Genomic DNA, 18800 nt, shown 5'->3' with positions numbered 1-18800 from the left:
GGGAGGATGGGGATCTGGGGAGGTGGGCAGGACTGAGGACAGGCCATGAATCTGGCTAGCGGGGGAGATCGGACTGAAAAGAAAAGGTGCCCTAGAGCTCACAAAATGGGGACAAGCCAAGGGGCCTGTCGGAAGAGGTGCCCTTACTTATCAAACTATCTCACCAGAGAGATGGCAAAGCTGGGCGAGAACATCAGCTCATCCCTCCAAACCCAGGGCAGTCAAAAGGCTGAACGAGAGGTGAGGTCTGATTTTGCAAAAACTTTTTAGAAATTCGCTGTGTCAGAGAAACTCAAAGACCAAACAAAACCCCTAAAACACCAAGCCCGATTATTTCGTCCACGTGGCACAAGAACAAGCCAAAGGGGGGGGGGGCAGGGAAGGAGCGGGGGGGGGGGGGGGAGAGTCACCCGTCCCGCCCCTGCTGGGAGGACAGGATTTGCCGGGACAGCTAGGTCGCACGGGGCGCGGCAGGCGGGGAGGGAGATTGAGAAAGCCCTTTTCCCACAAAGCCGTTGTGCGGCGGTCCCCCGCCCCCGCCTCCTCCCCCGGGCCACCGCCGGAGTGCGGGGAGCCGCCTCCAGCCCTTTAAGGGCCGAGAGGTGCGCGGTCTCTTTAAGGCAGGTCCTGGTGGTTTCTGTTTTCCGAAGGAAGTGACGGGGGGTGGGATTGAATGAAAAGTGCAAAACAGAGTCTCGGAGCGCCAGAGTCGGGGGCCGCGGCAGTCGCGGCGCTGGGCCGGTGGGCGGGCGCGGGGGCCCCGGGAGCGCCGCGTCCGCCTCGGAGCCGCCGGGGGGCGCGCGGCGAAGCGCAGCCCACGTGCGTCCGCGCCAAGTCTCGGGCCCACAGCGCCTGAGCCCCCCGGGGAGCCGCTGCCACGCGCCCTGAACTAGCCGGCAACTTCGCGCGAAGTTTGGCAGCGCCCCTTGCCGCACGCTCGCTGCCGGCCGGGCCCCCGGGGATGCGCCCGCCCGGCCGCCGCGGGGTCCCCACGGCGCCCCCCGCGCCGCTGCTGCTGCTGTTGCCGCTGCTCGTGTCGCAGCTCTGGGCGGCGCGGGGCGTGGGCGCGGGCCCGGGCGCGCCTGCTGAGCTGCGGGTCCGCGTGCGGCTGCCCGACGGCCAGGTCACCGAGGAGAGCCTGCAGGCGGACAGCGACGCCGACAGCATCAGCCTCGAGCTGCGCAAGCCCGACGGCACCCTCGTCTCCTTCACCGCTGACTTCAAGAAGGTAAGGCACCCTCGCTCGCCCGGCGGGACCCAGGAGCCCGACGCCCCGGGGGTCCCGGTCGCACTGAGGCCTGCAGGTGCAAGGCGGGCCAGGAGAGGCACAAGACTTAGCCAGGGTCATGTCGTGGGGCTCTTGTCTACACCCCTGTGCAGGCTCCCCAAAGCTCGGCTCTTTCATTCTGCCCTGGGGGAATTCCGCTCCAGCCCGCTCCAGCCTCTCGCCCCTTTGCTCTGGGTTCGCAGGCCCCTGCTCATTCCCACTCCCTGATGGCGATGGCCCGTTGCCCATTTCTCTTTCAGGTCTCTCAGAGCCCTCCAGGTGCTGACTCTCCAGAAATGCTAACTCCCTCCTTGGGGTAATTTGCCTCTCTGTTCTAGAGGAGAAAGTCCTGGGCCAGCAATTAGAGATCACGGGTTCTTGCCCTGTGGTCTTGGGCAAGTCCCTTTCCTTCTCTGGCTTTTCTTTGTCACCTCTGTACAGGTCAGTGAGGTGGCTCCAGGCCTCTCAGCCCTGACGTTTTGGAGTCTATAAACCAACACTCTTGTTTCACTTTCCTAGAGTGGAGACATGGAGGGGGGCGGGGCGGGCATAAGAGTGGATTGTCCCCTGTCCCTCCGGAGCCAAGGAGATGCTACTTCTCCTCTCTGGTTCAGAAGGCTGGAAAGCTTGCTGAAGGACGACCTGGCGAGAGGCCCCACAGGAAGTCCCCACTCTCTGGGAGAGCTGCCGCTCCTTACACTGCCTGGCCAGACAGCTGGCCAACCTCCATGTTTTGGCCCAGATTGCAAGAAGGGGGACAGAAACCAGCCTCTACTCAGTGTGTGTGTAAGGAACTAGAAGGAACCTTGTGGAGGGACTGGAAGGTGGACCTGGCTGGCCCCGAGGGTGGTTGGGGGTAGGGAAGGCAGTGGAGGGACTGGGGGATTACCAGCAAATGGGCCTGGAAAGGTAACGAGGGACTAACGGTGGACCCAGCAGCAGGAATTCTGGAAGGAAAGAGGGTGGGTGAGATGTAGGTACTCAAAGGGAGTCTCCTGCTGTGCATACACACACACACACACACACACACACACACACGTACACGCACCAGCCCCTTTTCTGCTAAGAAAGAGGCCCTATCTCTGGGGGACTGGAGAGGTGGGGACAGTTAGATAACTGGACAGCTGGAGAAGCTCAGGCCTGGCCCAGGCCGCTCTCCCTCCTCCCTCTTAGAGAGTGGGAGTTGGAGAGGAGATGGGCAGAATTTGGGGAGCCAGTAAGGGACCCAGCAAAACTGCTATTGAGAGCCTGGGCCGGGACGGAGGGTGGGGGGATCCTGTGGACAGTGGAAGTAGGGCTTCACTGCTCACCTGTCCCCAAACTACTGAATTACCACTGACGTCGGACATAGGTAGACCATGGAGTATTGGAGGGTGGTCACGGTGGGAAGACTTCATAGCCCATCCTTACTGGGCAGGCACAAACTCGGTTCTCCCATTCAGGCAGGGGCTTGGAAGGGTAGCCAGTGTGGAGAGAGGGAAGCTGACGGGGATATACCCGCCTCCCCATACCCGTACTCCAGGGAAACTTTGTCGCTTGTGTTCTTTTCCGGGAAATCCCAGTAGGGGCTGGACCCCTCAGGAGGCAGTGGTCTAATCTTCCTCTCTAACCCTCCACTGAAGCCCCTTTTCCTTGAGAGTGAGCCTCTGGCTGAGCCAAGAGCCTCCTACTTTTTTGCCTCCTGCCCATTGTTCTATGGCATCTGGAACCCTGGAGAGAGGCTTCCCCACTCCTGGGACCTCTCAGGCTGTGGCTAGGATGCAAAGGCTAGGGCTGAGCTTTTATAACCCCTGGCTGCAGCATGAACGATTTTATTGCTCGGCCCTGTAGGCAGGAAGAGGGGGGAGCCCCTGTGGCAGTGGGGTGGAGGACTGGGGCCTGGAGCTGAGAGCATAGTTGGGGGACAGACGGCCCAGTTAGAGAATCCATTTGGAGCGGATTGCCAGAGTCCCATTTTAATCCCTGCAGTGATTCAAATCTCCACCCAGGTTTCCAAAGTCTACTTTTCAGGTTAGCCTCTGACCCAGAAGCTGGCATTTCACACCCTCTAAGGCATCTCCAATTTCATCAGCAAGGGCAGGACCGGGAGTGGGGGAGGAGGGGGCGGTATGGAAGGTGCAGAGAGGAAAGCCCGCTCTGTACAGTCTCCCCAGCTCTGGGTTGCTCCACTAGCCTGGGTGGAGCAGAATAGTCCTCACGCCTGCCCCAGGCTACTGTCTACGCAGGCCAGAGCAGCTTCTATATGCAGATCCTTCTGGGGGGACTCCTGGGCCACTCTCCTGTGGCCCACTTAGTTCCCAAGGCCTCCACGTGCTCCTCGGTCTTTGGCAGATTTGCACAAGATTCTATCTGGAAGGAAGGATTCTTCCTATGGGAAAAAATCATGGGCATTGTGTTTCTTTTGTGTAGCAAACATATTTGGGGTGCTTTGGGGAAATGCCCTAGTCCACTTAGGAAAAGCGACGGTTGCCCTTTTCTCACCTTCGGGAGGTAGTCCAGGCTGAAATAAACAGATCTGGTTTAACCTGGGCAGGGTACTTGATCTCAGCAGGCCTTCTTTTCTTCATCTGTACAAGGGGTGGGGGGTGGTAATGACAGTACCCGTCCCGTCACTATCAAAAGAACCAATCAGGTAATATGTCTGAAACACCCACTAGGCATTGGCTGCTGTGCTAAGTGCTTAAGAAATAGAAGACCGTGAACTTTTGTAATCGTTGCTCACATCATATTTCATCGTGGGTCCTCCCTGCTGAGCTTGGACTCGGACAGGTTGAAGGACGGACCCAGAGTCCCACACAAAGTCAGCCCTAAGCCTGGAAGTGCCTTTAGGCTCTTACCGTAGCCTTTTTGAAGCACTGTGTGTTGGAGCTCTCCAGAGAAGCAGAAATGACAGGACATAGAGCAAGAGCTAGAGAAAGAAACGTTGCAAGAGATCGGCTCCCATGATTTTGGAGGCTCAGAAGCCCGGCGCTCTACCATTTGCAAACCAGAGGCCCAGGGAAGCGGGCAGTGTGGTTTCAGCCGGAGTCTGAAGGCCTGAGAAGCAGGTGCGTCAGTGACTGAGGGCAGAATGTGGACATCCCAGCTCAGGTAGAGGGCACGTTCGCCCTTCCTCTTTCTCTTCTACCCACACCCTCTCCAGACTGCATGGTACCCCTCACACTGGGGGGCCTATCGTTTTGACTCATTCTGCCAGTTGAAATGTTCGTCTCTTCTGGAAACACCCTCACAGATCCACCCAGCTGTAATGTTTTACTGGCTCTCTGGACATCCGTTCACCTAGTCAAGTTGACACAGAAAACTGTCACCCTCCACAATTTCTGGCCAGCCCCTCTGAGCCCAGAGCCGTCATTCTTGTTCTGCCAAAATCCAGGGAGCTGTGGGCAGTGCCCCTGGCTGGAGGCATCACAGAGCCCTGGGTCTGGCCCGTCCTAGCCCCAACCCCAGCCCCTTCTCTCCAGCGCCGCCCCCCCGCCCCACCCCCTGTAGCTCCCCCCTCCTCCAAGAGGCAGGGTTCTAGCACTGTCTGGCTCTGCTCACATGGCCATGGCCACATCGTAGGCGGTTAGAGTACTGAGTAATCCGCTGGCTGTAGGACACGTAGCCCAGAGCCCGGGGAACGGTTGTCAACTTTGCAAGTAGCTTGGAGCTATCAGTGGCCATCCCGTGTCACTGCGTGCCCTGCCCCAAGGCTGCTGACCATCAGGCAGATGGAGCTGAAGCTTTAAAAAGAAGCTCTGGGGCTCATGGACCCCAAACTTCAGGGCCCCATTAGAATCACTTGGAAACCCCCCATGCCTGGGCGGCCCTCCCCAGCTACGAACTCTGCTCTCTGGGGGCAATATTGGTTTTTTTGTTTTGTTTTTTGTTTTTTTTTTAAGGAGGCCCCAGTGATTCCTGTGGGCAGCGAGTTTGGGAACCACTGGCGTGGCTGCTCTAGGGAAGGGGAGGGGACTTGGAGGAGGGCCCAGGTTAGGCTGTTAAATGAAGGTAGAGCCCACACTCACCTCTTTGCAACCTGTCATTCTACCCACAATAACCCTAATGTGTTTGAAGCAGCGGCTAGGCGTTCGGCCTCATTCCACATGCCCTCAGTACACAAACTGTCATTCACAATACACACCCACTAGGCCGTACTCTCCTTTATAATCCGGGTCCTGTGTGTGTAATTATACCTGTGTGTGCGTGCTCACCGGGCGTATCGAACAGGGGGCACGTCACCACCCCCAGGCTCTAACCGGGCTTTTTGTCCATCAGCCCTCTCAGTCTTCCTCCCCCGAACCGGTGTCCCCATCCAAGTTCTCTTTCCCCTTTGTCCCCCAGTCTGAATGTCCAAAAGCTGGGGGAGGGGATGAGTCATGTTCCAGGCGGCATGGTTTGGTGCTGACCGGATGGGTAGGGTCGGGCCAAAAGATAGGAGAAAGTCATGTGCAACTGTTTCTGGGTGGTGGGTACAATGTTGGGGGCGGGGAGGAAGAAACCACAGCCTCCAGAAATGCGCCGGGAGGGATCCTGAGGGGCTGTGGGCTGGAGCCAAGATAAGGGGAGCCATATGGCGGTGTGGGTCAGCCCAAGGTCACTCTGAAGGACCCAGGAGGAGTGGAAATGTGAGCCCTCGGTTTCCTGACCTGAGTACCAGCCAGTGAGTGGGAGTCAAAGGAAGGAACTGCCCAGAAAGCGCCAGAGTCCCTGCCTTGGGGGACTCCTGGTTGGGGTAGGGGAGCAGCGTGGGAAGCTGCATGCCATCAGAAGTTGTCTGGAAGATGTGGAATGTGCGTATGACTGTGCCGGGGCCAGAGGCTGTTTATTATAACCAGATCATCACATCCCACGGAGGTCAGATAGGAGAAGTTTTTAGACACCAGTCTCCCGCTCCCCTTGCCTTATGTGAGGTCCCTGAAACGTAGCAGTTTGGAACACAGGCATGTGATGGATATATGTTGTCTTTTTGGGGAACAGAGGGCAGCAGAGATGCTCTCAGGAGAGGCCCAGACGTCTCTGGAGTCCAGAGCTTTCCTCTTAGGAGTTTATGAGAAGTCATGAGATGCAATGACCTGTCTCTTGTCCCTGGAGCCTTCAGATCTACCAGCAGTCCCTCTGCCATGTTGGAGGAATTCCTCCATGGATCAGGGATCAACGGGCTTGCCTGAAGGTTCAGACATGCTCCCTGGGGTCGAATGCCAACGTCGGGGGAAGTCCTAGCCAAAGATCCTAGATCAGGCAGTGAAGACTGTCCCCTGGACCGAGGGAGGGGTGCTACTGAAAATAAGATCGGGGGAGACAGAGGTGGGGCTCTTCCCTACCAGGCAGCCCAGGCTGCAGAGAAGCGGTGACGGCAGTGGTTATAGAAAAACTCAGGACAGACTCCTGTCCCCAGCAAGACGGTGCAACCTCGTGATGGGACATGCACGTCCCCAGATCTCACCCGCTGGGTGGTCGCTTGCTGTTGGTTGCTTTGATGCACAGTGTCATCTGAGCCTCCCTGCTGCATCGTGAGGCAGGCGTTGCCCCATTCTGCAGGTGTGCAAACTGAGGCTCTTTGACAAGATTGAGTAGCTGGTGATCCTGGATTCAGACCCAGGGATCCGTCCACTGTATAGTGACTGACTGTGCATGGTACCATAAGAAGGCTCCTTCCAGAAGGCTAAAGTAACCTGAATTGAGGAGGGGAAGGGAAGGAGCCTGACAGAAAACCTTAATGCAAGGGAACAAACCCTCCTCTGTACAGACTTGGGCTGGACCTCTTCTCCCATAACCCATAACCCCCTTGGCATGAGTCCTGACCCCTTGGCAGCTTTGTGCCCGAGACTCTTGCGCTGGAGGGGTGGGGACACGGGGACCATTTGGAAGAGATCTCCCCGAGACTCCTGAGCGTTCACTGTGTACATTAGTCCGCCCTTTCCTGGTCAGGCGACTGGACAAGCCACTCACCCTCTCAGAGCCCGAGGCTCAGACACGGCACAGGCCGGGAGGAGATGATCTGGTGATGCTCCCAGGCTGTTGAGAAGCCGGGTCTAAGAGGCAGTCACACAGCAGAGGCACAGGAGAAGTCAGGGAGGAGTCAGGTAACGGGGCCAGCCCGGTGCCCCCCCCCCCAGAACTCCTTCCTTGCTGGGAAGCACAACATTCTGGCCCCTTTATTTCCCCTCTAGGGCCCAGAGCATCATTAGAACCTTCCATCCAGTAAGTTGGCAAGTGTTGAAGTGGCTGCCGCTCGTGCATTCGATAAAGGGCAGGGAGCAAGGGAGGCGCTGGGGCTGAGAATCTGGGCGAGAGAGAGGAGTCAGGAGCCCCATCTCAGGAGCCCTGAGTCAGCAGGACAGTGGGGCACAGTTGATCCACATAAAGCCTCACATTGTTCCCTGGGGCAGTTGGAACAGTAGTGACCTTTGCGATTTGGCTGACAGAGAACTGGGGGCTCAGGGGGCTGGAGCAGAGCAAGTGGCCACTGCTCATGGCCTGTGGCTGCACTAAAACCCCTTAACAAGAAGCTTTTGTCCCAGGGCAGCCCTGAGGGGTTACAGGCTCCCGGTGACAGGGCCAGCCTGAGTCCTCGGGCACGGCCGTGGGAGTGGGCTTGGGCTGGCTTTGGGTCAACTCTGTTCACCTCTGTTCCTGCTCAAGGACACTGGGCAGAGTCGCCCAGGTGCTCCCATGTCTGCCAAGGGGCAGGCAGCATGGGGTTAGGAAGGTGCTGGTTCCTGGCTCCCTCCCCTCATCTCCGAATGGGGCCCCTTCTCTGGCCATGAAGCAGCCCCAGCCTGGAGCACCACGGGGATAAATATTTAGATTGGCTCAGCCCAGGCCGTGGAATCACACGCTGTGCTGGGATGGGAAGGAGACAAAGACGTTCCCAGGGCCCAAGAGCGAGGAGCAGTGGGGTACAGGGGTGCTCCGCAAGAATCCCGAATCCCAGAGAGAAGACCCCCAGCCTGGATGCCGGGACAGGATGTGGTGGAGTGGCTCCCCATGCTGGCCCCTTTAGTCTCCGATTCCCCGTTGGGGGAGGCCTGGGTCCTGAGAGCAAGCAGGCTCTCTGGAGGAGGGGGCTGGGTAAGAGGGTGCACGAGGGAGTGCTTGAGGCTCAGAGAAAGGGGGGAGGTGGAGGCTCCATGGGGGGGGGGGGGACGCAGAGGGAGGCAGCTTGTTCCTGGGAGCAACTGTGGGGCTGGGAGAGACGGGAGCAGCTGTGTGTGAAAGAGATTGTTCGTGAAGCACCAAGTACGCAAGAAAGACGACAGACGTGTGGTCTGTGAATGGTGGAAAGCAGGTGGGCATCCGCGTGCTTGAGCCAGGGTTCCGCTGGACTGTAACATAAAACCTCAAGGGCAGCCGAGGCAAGAGAGAAGTTTGTTTCCTTCTCCGGCATCTACTCTAAGGCTGCAAGTCGGCAGGGAGAGCAGGGTGCCCGCTCCAAGGTCTTCCCCTGCTGAACTCCCAAGGGGCCTCTGTGTGCAAGCGTTGCTCCTTCTCCCAGCAGGAAACTTCCCCTGGGGCCTCTCCCCAGGCAGGCTGCACCTGGGCCTGGCACAGGATTTCTGCCATTCTGGGGCACAGGGCTGGGCCCCTGTGCTTCCCAGAGCAGCTGTGGTCTGTCTTCCTAGGTGTTCACCTGGAGCCCAGGGAACAGCTGGGTCAGCGCCGCCTTCTCTCTGGGAGATGCAGTGGGTCTCCGAAGTGCAGCCTGGCAGGGGGTGAACCCAGAGAAGGACAGTGTGTGCACCAGGGCTGACGGGGGTCGGGGGGCTCGGAGGAGCATAAGGATCACTGGACCATGAGTCAGGAGGTCCAGCTGCTGGTCCTGGTTCTGCGCCCGCACGACTTCTGAAGGTCATGTCCCCAGCCAGAACCTCGCTGGGTCATGAACCAAGTGATACCTCGAACCTGCTAAAAGCCGAAATGACAGCGGGGGGCGGGGACCACCAGCCTGTAGGACTACCAGTCTTCTTGATGGCAGCTGAGAGAGACCCCAGAGCATGCGTGCAGGGGGCCTTCACTCAGCTACGAAGCTTTGAGCTCCAAGTTCTGAAGTTACTGCCTACGTCAGGTCTAATTTCTGCCCTTGAACCAGGGGCAGATTTTATGTGGGACCTGGATGACTCGTTGCCAGGGCAGAAGATGCCCTGGAGGAGGACGGGGTCCTCTATGAAGGTACTTAAATCAGGTGCACACTGGACTGACACAGCTCAAGTTTTGGATCCAGCTCAGAACCCACCAGTGACTTCCGGTGATGGGCTAGCTTGAGCTCAGACTCCTCGGCTGGACTCTCAGACCTGCTCTCCGGCCCCTCCTACCAGCCTCTTCCTCCAACACTTTTGCCCTCCCTCACCCCACCCCGTCCCTGGTGGTTTGCTCAGGATGCTTCCATGCTCTCCTTTGTGTGCTCCTTCCTCCGTCCATACATTCCCAGGCAAGTACGGAGCACCTGCTGTGGTCTAGGGGCGAGGAATCACTGCCAATAAGATGCTTTCCCAGCCTCAAGGAGCTGAGTCTGGAAGGTACGGCAGGAAATGGCCACAGACCACTGAGCTTGTGTTGTCGAGGATAGGAGCTGGGCCTCCTGAGTCTGCTGGCCGGTGGGTGAGGGCAGCGTTGGGAGGACAGGCTGGAGGAGGGGACGCATTGGAACCGAGCCCTGAGAGATGATAGGCAGAGGGGGACAGGGCAGCCCCAGCAGAGGAATCAGCTCAGGGACAGGCCCAAGGCCTCATCACTTCTGGGAACTGCCCACCCTTTAGTTCAATGCTCAGGGAGTATAAGACAAGCTGGCGGTGGCAGTGGAGGCCAGCCTCAGGAGGGTACGCTTTAGGGCGAGGGCAGAAGGAGCTTCCAAAGGGCATTGGGCAGATCAGTAACAACGTGGAGGGACAGATTGAGTGGGGGTCTTAGGAGAGCCTCCCATCTCCCTGTCTTGTGTAAATTCCTCTCTCTCTTTGCTAGAAAGCACCCCCCATCCTTGGACTGTCTGGGACCCCTGAAGTGTCCCTCATTCTGGAGAATTCTTCCCTCCCTTCCCACCTCCCAGTCCCTTCCCTAAGGGGACAGCAAGTGCCCTTTCATCCATCCTTTGCCCCATAGCACTTGTCATAAACCTCAACCCCAGGCCTTATGTGGTGCACTGACTGTCATAGGAAGTCAGCCTGTCTATGAGCTCCTTGAAGACTGGGGCCTCTGCCTTGATCTTGGCCATTTTCCCACTTAGCCTGGTGCCTGTGAAGCCTGTGCCCTATGTAATGCTAACCAGTGCTCTCTCAGGTTTGCAGATTCCCTACAAGCCCCAGAGGAGTCCCCGGACCTCTCTGGGCCTCAGGTACATCTTGAGGAGAACAGTCTTTGCTCCTGCTTGTATAGGTCTGGAGGTGATCACAGCTGGAGCCAGGCCAAGATCACAGCGATACTAGACAAAGGGTTCAGCCCACTGTGTTCTGAGACCTTTCACTCATTTTCTCCTCATAATAATCCCTGGAGGTGTAGGTATTGTTAGTTTAACTCATTTAACAGATGTGGAAACTAAGATACAGGGACATGCATTCCCCCAAGGTTCCACGGCTGGTGTCAGCAAAGCCAGCATTGGAACTTAGGTAGTTTGGACACCAGAGCCTTTGCTCGTGACTGCCAGGCCGTCCTACAACCTGTCTGCTCCTGAGCTTTGCTTAAAACCACGAAGGATGTCAGCCCGTGCTCGTGACCTCCATGGCACATGAGCCTCTCCCTGGTGCGCGGGGGTCAGGCCTGGTCCCGGGAGGCTCTGCGGCTTTGCAGTGGGCTACACATTCCCAGGAGCTCACACAAGCAGTAGCCTTACAGAAACTGCCATCTCAGGAGTCCAAGCCTGAGTCCTGGACCTGAGAAACCTGCCTCCAGTGCCAGGACATCCCCAGCTGTGCCATCTGCCTTGGGCACGAGGCCACATCCGGGTGATTCATCCCAGGGCACCCTCGGGCAAGGAGGAAACTTGGGAGCCAGGCTTCTTTTGGCCGGGGCCTAGCATCTGGCCAGATGTTTGCTGAAGCAGGGAGACCTGTCCCCCTGCCCTTTCCTCTGTGCTGGGGGAGAGGGGCCCCTGGAACCTTGGCAGTGAGTCAGGTGTAGGGAGTAGAAGCTAGGAGGGACACCGGCCAGGATAATGGAGCCAAGTAGGTCCAGAAGTTAGGGGTGGCCCCTCCCTCCCAGGGTCAGCAAGTGGAAGGTGGTTTTTGTGGAGAAATAGGGCCAAGAAGACTGGAGAATGTATGGTCCGCAGAGGTTCTGGGCAGGCTGGCAGGTGGGACAGAAAGGTGACCTGGCCTCGGGAACCCTCCTCTCTGTGTCAGACGATGGTTCTTGTTAGTCACACAGAACTGTGAATGCCAGCTGCCACACTCCCGGGGCAGGTCTACACAGGACTTCCAGGCATGGCTGGAAAAGGAAACTGAGTTCTGATCCTGGTTCTGCCATTTACAATAGTGTGGCCAAGGGCAGACCACCGCACCTCTCTGGGCCTGGGCTTTGGTTTCTCAAGCCACCAAGGACATCTGGGAGGCAGTGGGGCCTTGTGGCCGAGAGAGCGCAGGCTTGGGAGTCAGACTGCCCAGGGTTAAAATTCCAGCCTCATTTCCTCCTAGTCCCATGACCTTGAGCAAGTAACCCGTTCCCAACTAAGTCATAATCATCCTCCCTACCTCCTGTTGTAAAGATTTTAAACAGGACAATACATCCTATTTGACTCATAATAACAATGACTCGTCCTTTCCAGTTATAAACTTCAATAAATCCATGCCCTCCATAGGTAGATCGTCTCTGTCAATGAGAAATCCTCAGTCTCTGTCTTTACCCACCGTCAGATTCCCATTTTGGTATCATTTTGCTGATGTTGCCAACATTGTTGTTTAATACAACAGAGGGGATATCCCTGAGCAGAGAGACCACTCCACAGCCATCGGACCCCAGGGTTTGGCATGTGGAGGTGGCTTTGGAGAGGACATTGTGACTGTTCCAGATAAGTCTCCTTTTTTTTTTTTTTTTTAAGATTTTATTTATTTATTTGAGAGAGAGAGAGAGGGATCACAAGTAGGCAGAGAGGCAGACAGAGAGTGGGGGAAGCAGGCTCCCCGCTGAGCAGAGAGCCCGATGCAGGGCTCAATCCCAGGACCCTGAGATCATGACCTGAGCCAAAGGCAGAGGTGTGACCCACTGAGCCACCCAGGCGCCCCATAGATAAGGCTCTTTTAAAGAGTCATTGCTGAAACTCCCCGGGAGATAGATGTCAGCTCCCGTCCCACCGGGTCCTGCCAGGGACACCCAGCTGACTCCAGCCTTCAGAGGGGAAGTCTGGTATCGGGTCTCACCTGGCAGGAAGTGAGCCCTAAGTGGAAAGCACAGGAATGGGCCAGCCTCCAGTCGACCAGAGCGAATGAAAGATCCGGTGGCCCAGGCTGGCAGGGCGGGGAGAGTCCAGCCTCATGGCCCAAGAGCGGATTTCCTGTCGAGAGGAAGCTGGGGTTCACCCGAGCTCTGATTCACCTTCCCCACAAGTCTGGCATCAACAAAACCCTCAAGGGGACGTTCTCACCAGCTGGGCCTCAGTCTCCCTTTCTGCACTATTGGTGGAAAATCTTCCCACACATGCCCACACCCCCCTTGTCCTAGAGATCATTTGTAGTAAAAGGAATCAAGAGAAACGCCCCTGGAGAGGCAAAGGACTTGACAAGCGCATGCGGCTTTGTGGGATGGTGGCAGTGACGGGTTCCAGTCACCTGCAGGGAGGAGATGCCCCCAGCGAGCCCCTGCTGAGCACTGGGTCGGGGTGGACGTTCTTCTAGGCCCTGCACACTCACTCAGTTTTCACCACAACCTGACCAGCTAAATGCCTCAGTGTCCCCGTCTTACAAGAAGCTGGGGGCTTACAGAAGCTGGAACCTATGGCTGGGCCCTGGCTAATACGTTGCAGAGTTGGGATGCAGCTCCCCCTCGTTGTGTTACAGGAACCCAAGGGAGCCCTCGGCCCCCGTTTCAGAGCACGTGTACTCTAGTGGGCGCTCAGGAAGCCCTCCGAGAATGCGGGCTCTCTTAGTGGGTGAAGCCAGGGCACGCGCATTGAAAGATGTACAGCAAGCAAGGCTGTGTATGCCCAGTGCCAAGACAGGGCCGTTGGGACAGTGGACAGGGATGGTCATTATGGCCAGAGGACCTCCCTGGCCAGGGCGGGGTGGGGGGGTCTTGACAGATTTAGACCACTTCTGACTGGGACCTGCTGACTTCTCACTGGAAGCAGTTAGCCTAGTCCAGAGTTGGGTGAGAGCACAGGGTTCCAGCAGCCAGACTGGGAGGGGGACCCCATCCTCCCCTGCGGCCCCTCTCCCTCTGCTCCCCTCCAGCACCCCCCGCATTCATGCAATGCCTGAGGAACAGGAAAGAGCCATTGGCCTGCTGGTAATGCCATTAGTAACCCCATGGGAAAAGGGGAAGTGGAGAGGGGAGGGGAAAGGTGAGCCACGCCTGTCTGTCTCGCCAGAAGTTGGCAACAGCTACAGCCAGCCAGCGTGGTGTCTGCCCTCAGCCCCATCCTGCGCCCCCTCCCTCCCTCTGACGTTTGGGGATGGCCAGGAGGCCGGCTGATCAGAAACCCTGAGGCCTTTTGAGGGGCACCAGTTTCTGGGCCTCCCGAATAAGAATGTCTGTGAGAGGAACTCTGGGATCTAGGCTTGTCAGAAGTTCAGTCCCTCCCCTAGTACGCCTGGTCCAGTTGTTTATAGGGGCTGTGACCCACCCTGATCTGGGTGCCACAGGGGTGCCACCGAGGGCCCAGCTGTGAAAGAACCAGGCACCAAACAAAGGTGCTGTTTCTTTTCAGGTGAAACTCTGTACTTGTAAAGGGCTCTGTTTGGGAATGCTTTCCGATGGTTCCCGCGGTGAGATTTGCCAGGAGGCTTTGGAACATCTGGGATGTGTTTCTTTCAAGTCATGGGTTTAAATGGGAAAGAGAAAAATTCCTAGGCCAGCAGGAGGGAAATGTCCATTGCAGGGCAGGGTCTGGGCCTACGTCCTGTCTGAGGCCCGAGCATAGAGCTAGGTGGGCTGCGGGGAGGCGCCCACCCGTTCCAGCAGGTCCCCATCCTCTTGCCCTTTCCCATCAGGATGTGAAGATCTTCCGAGCCCTGATCCTGGGGGAGCTGGAGAAGGGGCAGAGTCAGTTCCAGGCACTTTGCTTTGTCACCCGGCTTCACCACAATGAGATCATTCCCAGTGAGGCCATGGCCAAGCTTCGACAGGTGAGTGCTCGCCTTGGGCCTGCCCCGGCCTGGCTGCTGCCCCGCCGCCGCCCCCCCCCACCCCCGCTCCAAGCCCTGCAGCCAGCCTGGTCCCAAGTCTGGACCCTACCCCAACTTCAGTCTCCCACCCGGCCCCTGACCCACTCTGGCCCTCTTCCCTGGCACCCCACTCCCACCCTGTACTCCCCAGCCCTCTGATTGTGCCCTAGGCCATACTGAACCCCATCACCCAGATCGCTAATCTGCAGGGCCCCCCCAACTGCCAGATCCCTCCAGTCCCCTAATCTCAGATCTTCCCCCTTTATGGTGAAGGCTGGGGGCTGGAACTCTCAGGTCAAATCTACCACCACTCCTCATCCAGGTGACATTGCAGGAGTGACCTCGCCAGCAAGGCCTTTCTTTTCTTTTCTTTTCTTTTTAAGATTTTATTTATTTATTTGACAGACAGAGATCACAAGTAGGCAGAGAGGCAGGCAGAGAGAGAGAGGGGGAAGCAGGCTCCCTGCTGAGCAGAGAGCCCGATGTGGGGCTCGATCCTAGGACCCTGAGATCATGACCTGAGCCAAAGGCAGAGGTTTTAACCCACTGAGCCACCCAGGCGGCCCAAGGCCTTTATTTTCTTACTGAGAAATGAGTTCTGGGAATTAAACGAGCTAATGCACACTGTGCTCAGAACACTCCAGCCTGCTGGCCTGTGCCCCAACCCTTCCTGGACCCTGGGCCTCTCCCCAGCCTCACCTAAGTTCCAGAACCCTCCAGCATGGCCTGTTCGAGGCCCTTCCCAGAGACCCCACCCCCTGCATGTTGGAAAGTCTGGGACCCCAGAGGTCATCTGCTTTGGGACAGCTTGCCTAGCTGGCCACCTGCACCACCCCCATCCACTGTCAGAATTCCCCGTCAGCCTCAGACGTCAGCCGGTGGCCAGCCAGAAGGGCTTGGCTCTGCCCTGAACATTGGTTTCTCCACCAGGTGGAGGCGATGCTTAGCGCCCCTTGATGGCCAGCCTGCCCCAGGGCTCTAAACGCCACCAGCCTTGGCTTGCCTGACATTTGGGCACCAAGCAAGGGGTGGGCAGAGCATTCTGAGGCCGGGTGGGAGCGGCTCTTCTTCTCCCCGCAGAAGAACCCACGGGCGGTGCGGCAGGCCGAGGAGGTGCGGGGCCTGGAGCACCTGCACATGGACGTCGCCGTCAACTTCAGCCAAGGGGGCCTGCTGAGCCCCCACCTCCGCAACGTGTGCGCCGAGGCCGCGGAGAGCATCTACACTCGCCAGGAGGACGTCCGGTTCTGGCTGGAGCAAGGTCAGCGGGGTGCAACCACAGTGGTGTTGCCTTGGCCAGGATAGAGAGTCGGGAGATTCGGGAGTTCGGCAGAGGGTCCCCGAAGCTGGGCTGGGATTGGTCAGGGCAGGCTTCCTGGAGGAAGGGGTGCCCATGTGGCTCTTGAGTGAGCCAGATGAAAGTGACCCTTTCCAGGTAGGGACATACAGAACTGTGACTTGCTAGGTCCCATGGAGGGAGATACCCAGGCAGCGCCTACCTTGTTCCTTCCCTTAGTGAGAACACAGATGGGACATCCATCATGGAGGGAGGCCCAGGTTGCAGGGTCCCGGGGGCGCCCAAAGACACCCATTCCTGCCCGTCCACCTCTGCTGTCCCCTCGGAATTCAGCACCTCTCCTTTCTTTCGCGTCTCCTCTGGTGTAAGCAGCTCTCCACCGAGCTCCTTGAGGGCCCCGGAGTCTCTGTGGGCTCCCTGCCTTTAGGCCTGTGTGGCTTTGCTGCCAGTACCTCTCCTGACACTGTTCCCAGGACCGTCCTCGGGTCCTCCCTGTAGAGGACACCAGGAGATAACACAGCTCTAGTCCAGGTCCCTGGTCCTTCTGCCCAGCCGGCTGAACACTGGGCAAGTGCCTGCCCCTCCCAGGGCTCCCCTGGATTTCGAAATGCCCAGAGAGCTGTGCTCATGCCCTCCACACACAGCCCTCCCTGGTGAGCTGCACCCCACATTGCGGTGCAAGTCTGAAACGGCCCCCTGCCCCCCGGGGCTGGTCCCTCCCACGGCCACTGAGCCGATGTCAGGGGCCAGGTCACCACCATCTCCTTCCCGCACCCATGCATGTGCCCTGGCCACGCTGATGTCCCGGCACGTTCGTGCTGGCTGTCCTCAGGTAGGTGCCACCTCCTTGAAGCCGCCCTCCTTGACTCTCTACTCCGTCACATTCTAGTAGAGCGATGTTTCTAAGCATAGGGCGGTGTTGCCACGCGGAGGCCTTGAAATCAGATGGCCTGGGGTTCCCTTATCACTCCACTCCCTCTGTGACCTCAGGCAGATCACTAAACCCCTCTGGGCCGGGTTTCTCATCCATCAGCCAGGAGACCAAGAACGGGTAGTTGGCTCCTCGGGTTGACGGGAGGCCCCAGGAGGCCATGCAGGGCCGGAGCGCGGGTCTTGGGGGGGGTGCCCTCTCCCCCCCACTGACCCCCGCCTCTCTTTGCCAGGTGTGGACAGCTCCGTGTTTGAGACTCTGCCTGAGGCCACAGAGCCCTCGGGGCTGCGGCGCTGCGGGCAGGTGGGGGACAGCGGGAGGCCATGCATCTGCCGCTATGGCCTTAGCCTGGCCTGGTACCCATGTTTGCTCAAATACTGCCACAGCCGCGACCGGCCGGCCCCCTACAGGTGCGGCATCCGCAGCTGCCAGAAGAACTACGGCTTCGACTTCTACGTGCCCCACAGGCTGCTGTGCCTCTGGGATGAGGAGCCCTAGCTGGGGGGGGGGGGGGGGAGAAGACGGTGGTCCCTGAGGTGGCTGCTCTGGGTTCCCCGCTCTTCCCCAGGCCACCAGAGGGGGTGGCACCCCTCCCACGGACGCCTTATTTCCCTCGGTCGCCTGGGAGCCTCTGGCTTCATCACGTGAGACTGTGAAACGGGTGTGGCATGGCAGGGGTTAACTCATGGAGGCAGCCCCACCCACCCACCCACCCTGTGCCTCCCTTGGGGACAGAGAGAAGGGGGCTCTCCAGATTTGCCCCCTTCCCCTTAAGCTCCCCCTGAAGTGTTCTCTTTCAAGCAACCAAAATGTGATGGCCCGTGACTCTATTTAACTCTGAAGGTTTCAATCCTGGAAGGTGTCTGTGCCTGTGACACCGACCTACACACACACACACACACACACACACACACACACACACACCTTCCCCGACTCACCCATCTGGAAGGAGCCGGCCCCTCTGCACCACCCAATGCCCACCAAGGAGGGGATCCCCGCCCTGGAGGGGGTGTTGCCAGGGACCGTCGCAGTAGCCCCTACACCATATCACAGCGCATTCTTGTCATTGCTGGCCTCCAACGCGGGGGCACGTGAGGACCTCCCAGCCCGGAGACAAACCATATGTGCCTTTCCCTGCCGACCCAGACCCTGTGGGGACCACAGGCACCAGCGTCCTGCACTCTAAACGGAAAAATTTTTGTAAGGCTCTGGGGTAGGGAGGGAGCATGAAGTACGAGGAAAACTTGAATCCCAGATTTTTAATGCAAAGTATTTATCATTTGTACCAGAAATAAAAGTTTAAATTTTTATTTGACTGACGGGGCACCGTGCAGAGTTCTGAAAGCACTCCTGGCCGATGCTGCCACCTGGTGTCAGGAGTGTTCCATTACATGACCGGTGACCCTGCTTCGGACACCTTCCAAGGCATCTGCTGTGCTCAGGCCATTGCGCAGCGGAGACGGGACCCAGGGGGGCGGGGAGGGGGGCGCAGTTTAGGGAAGAATAAGACAAAACTGCACAGAAGAAGAGACAGATATAGATGAGCAAGGGAGCCAAGGTGGGCAAGAAACAAGGCATGGACTCCAGAACCAGACTTTCAAGGTTCAAATCCTGGCCTTGATTCTTCTTTCCTGCACAATTTTGGGTCAGGCTACTTTACCTCTCTGTGCCTCAGCTCTCTCAGTTATACAATGAGCTTCAATGTGTGGCTGGCGTGGGTTCACTCACGGGAAGCAACCAGCACGTAGCACTCGCTGTACTCGCCATTAATATCGTTAGTGTTCATGGTCTTAGTATCCTCACCTGTAAACCTGAGACAGCTAAACCAGGCCTCTTGAAGGCCTCTTCGCATCAAAAGTACCGTCCAGTATAAAGAGGCTGTGATAGGAAGTGCCAAGCTGGGTGCTAGAAGGCTTCTGGGAAGGAGGGGTGTGCAGGCTGGATTTATCAGGAGACTCCTGGACCAGGTGGGCCCCTGCTTGGAGCAGAAGGATGGTAGGTACTCAGCATGTGGAG

The 18800-nt window shown here is 58.0% G+C and overlaps 1 protein-coding gene across 1 annotated transcript; it reads left to right on the top strand.

The window, feature by feature from the left end:
- Positions 1 to 447: 447 nt before the first annotated feature.
- OAF (out at first homolog) lies at positions 448 to 18099 on the top strand. Its single transcript, XM_059415383.1, has 4 exons — positions 448 to 1228; positions 14383 to 14517; positions 15637 to 15817; positions 17017 to 18099. The coding sequence occupies exons 1-4, from the start codon at positions 962 to 964 to the stop codon at positions 17280 to 17282; spliced, it is 849 nt and encodes a 282-aa protein (XP_059271366.1). The 5' UTR covers positions 448 to 961; the 3' UTR covers positions 17283 to 18099.
- The last annotated feature ends 701 nt before the right edge of the window (positions 18100 to 18800 follow it).

The sequence above is a fragment of the Mustela nigripes genome, chromosome 1 (genome assembly GCF_022355385.1).
Source record: "Mustela nigripes isolate SB6536 chromosome 1, MUSNIG.SB6536, whole genome shotgun sequence".
NCBI lineage: Eukaryota > Metazoa > Chordata > Mammalia > Carnivora > Mustelidae > Mustela > Mustela nigripes.
Note: the sequence above shows the minus strand (reverse complement) of the source record. Positions and strands in the feature narration are given on the sequence as shown.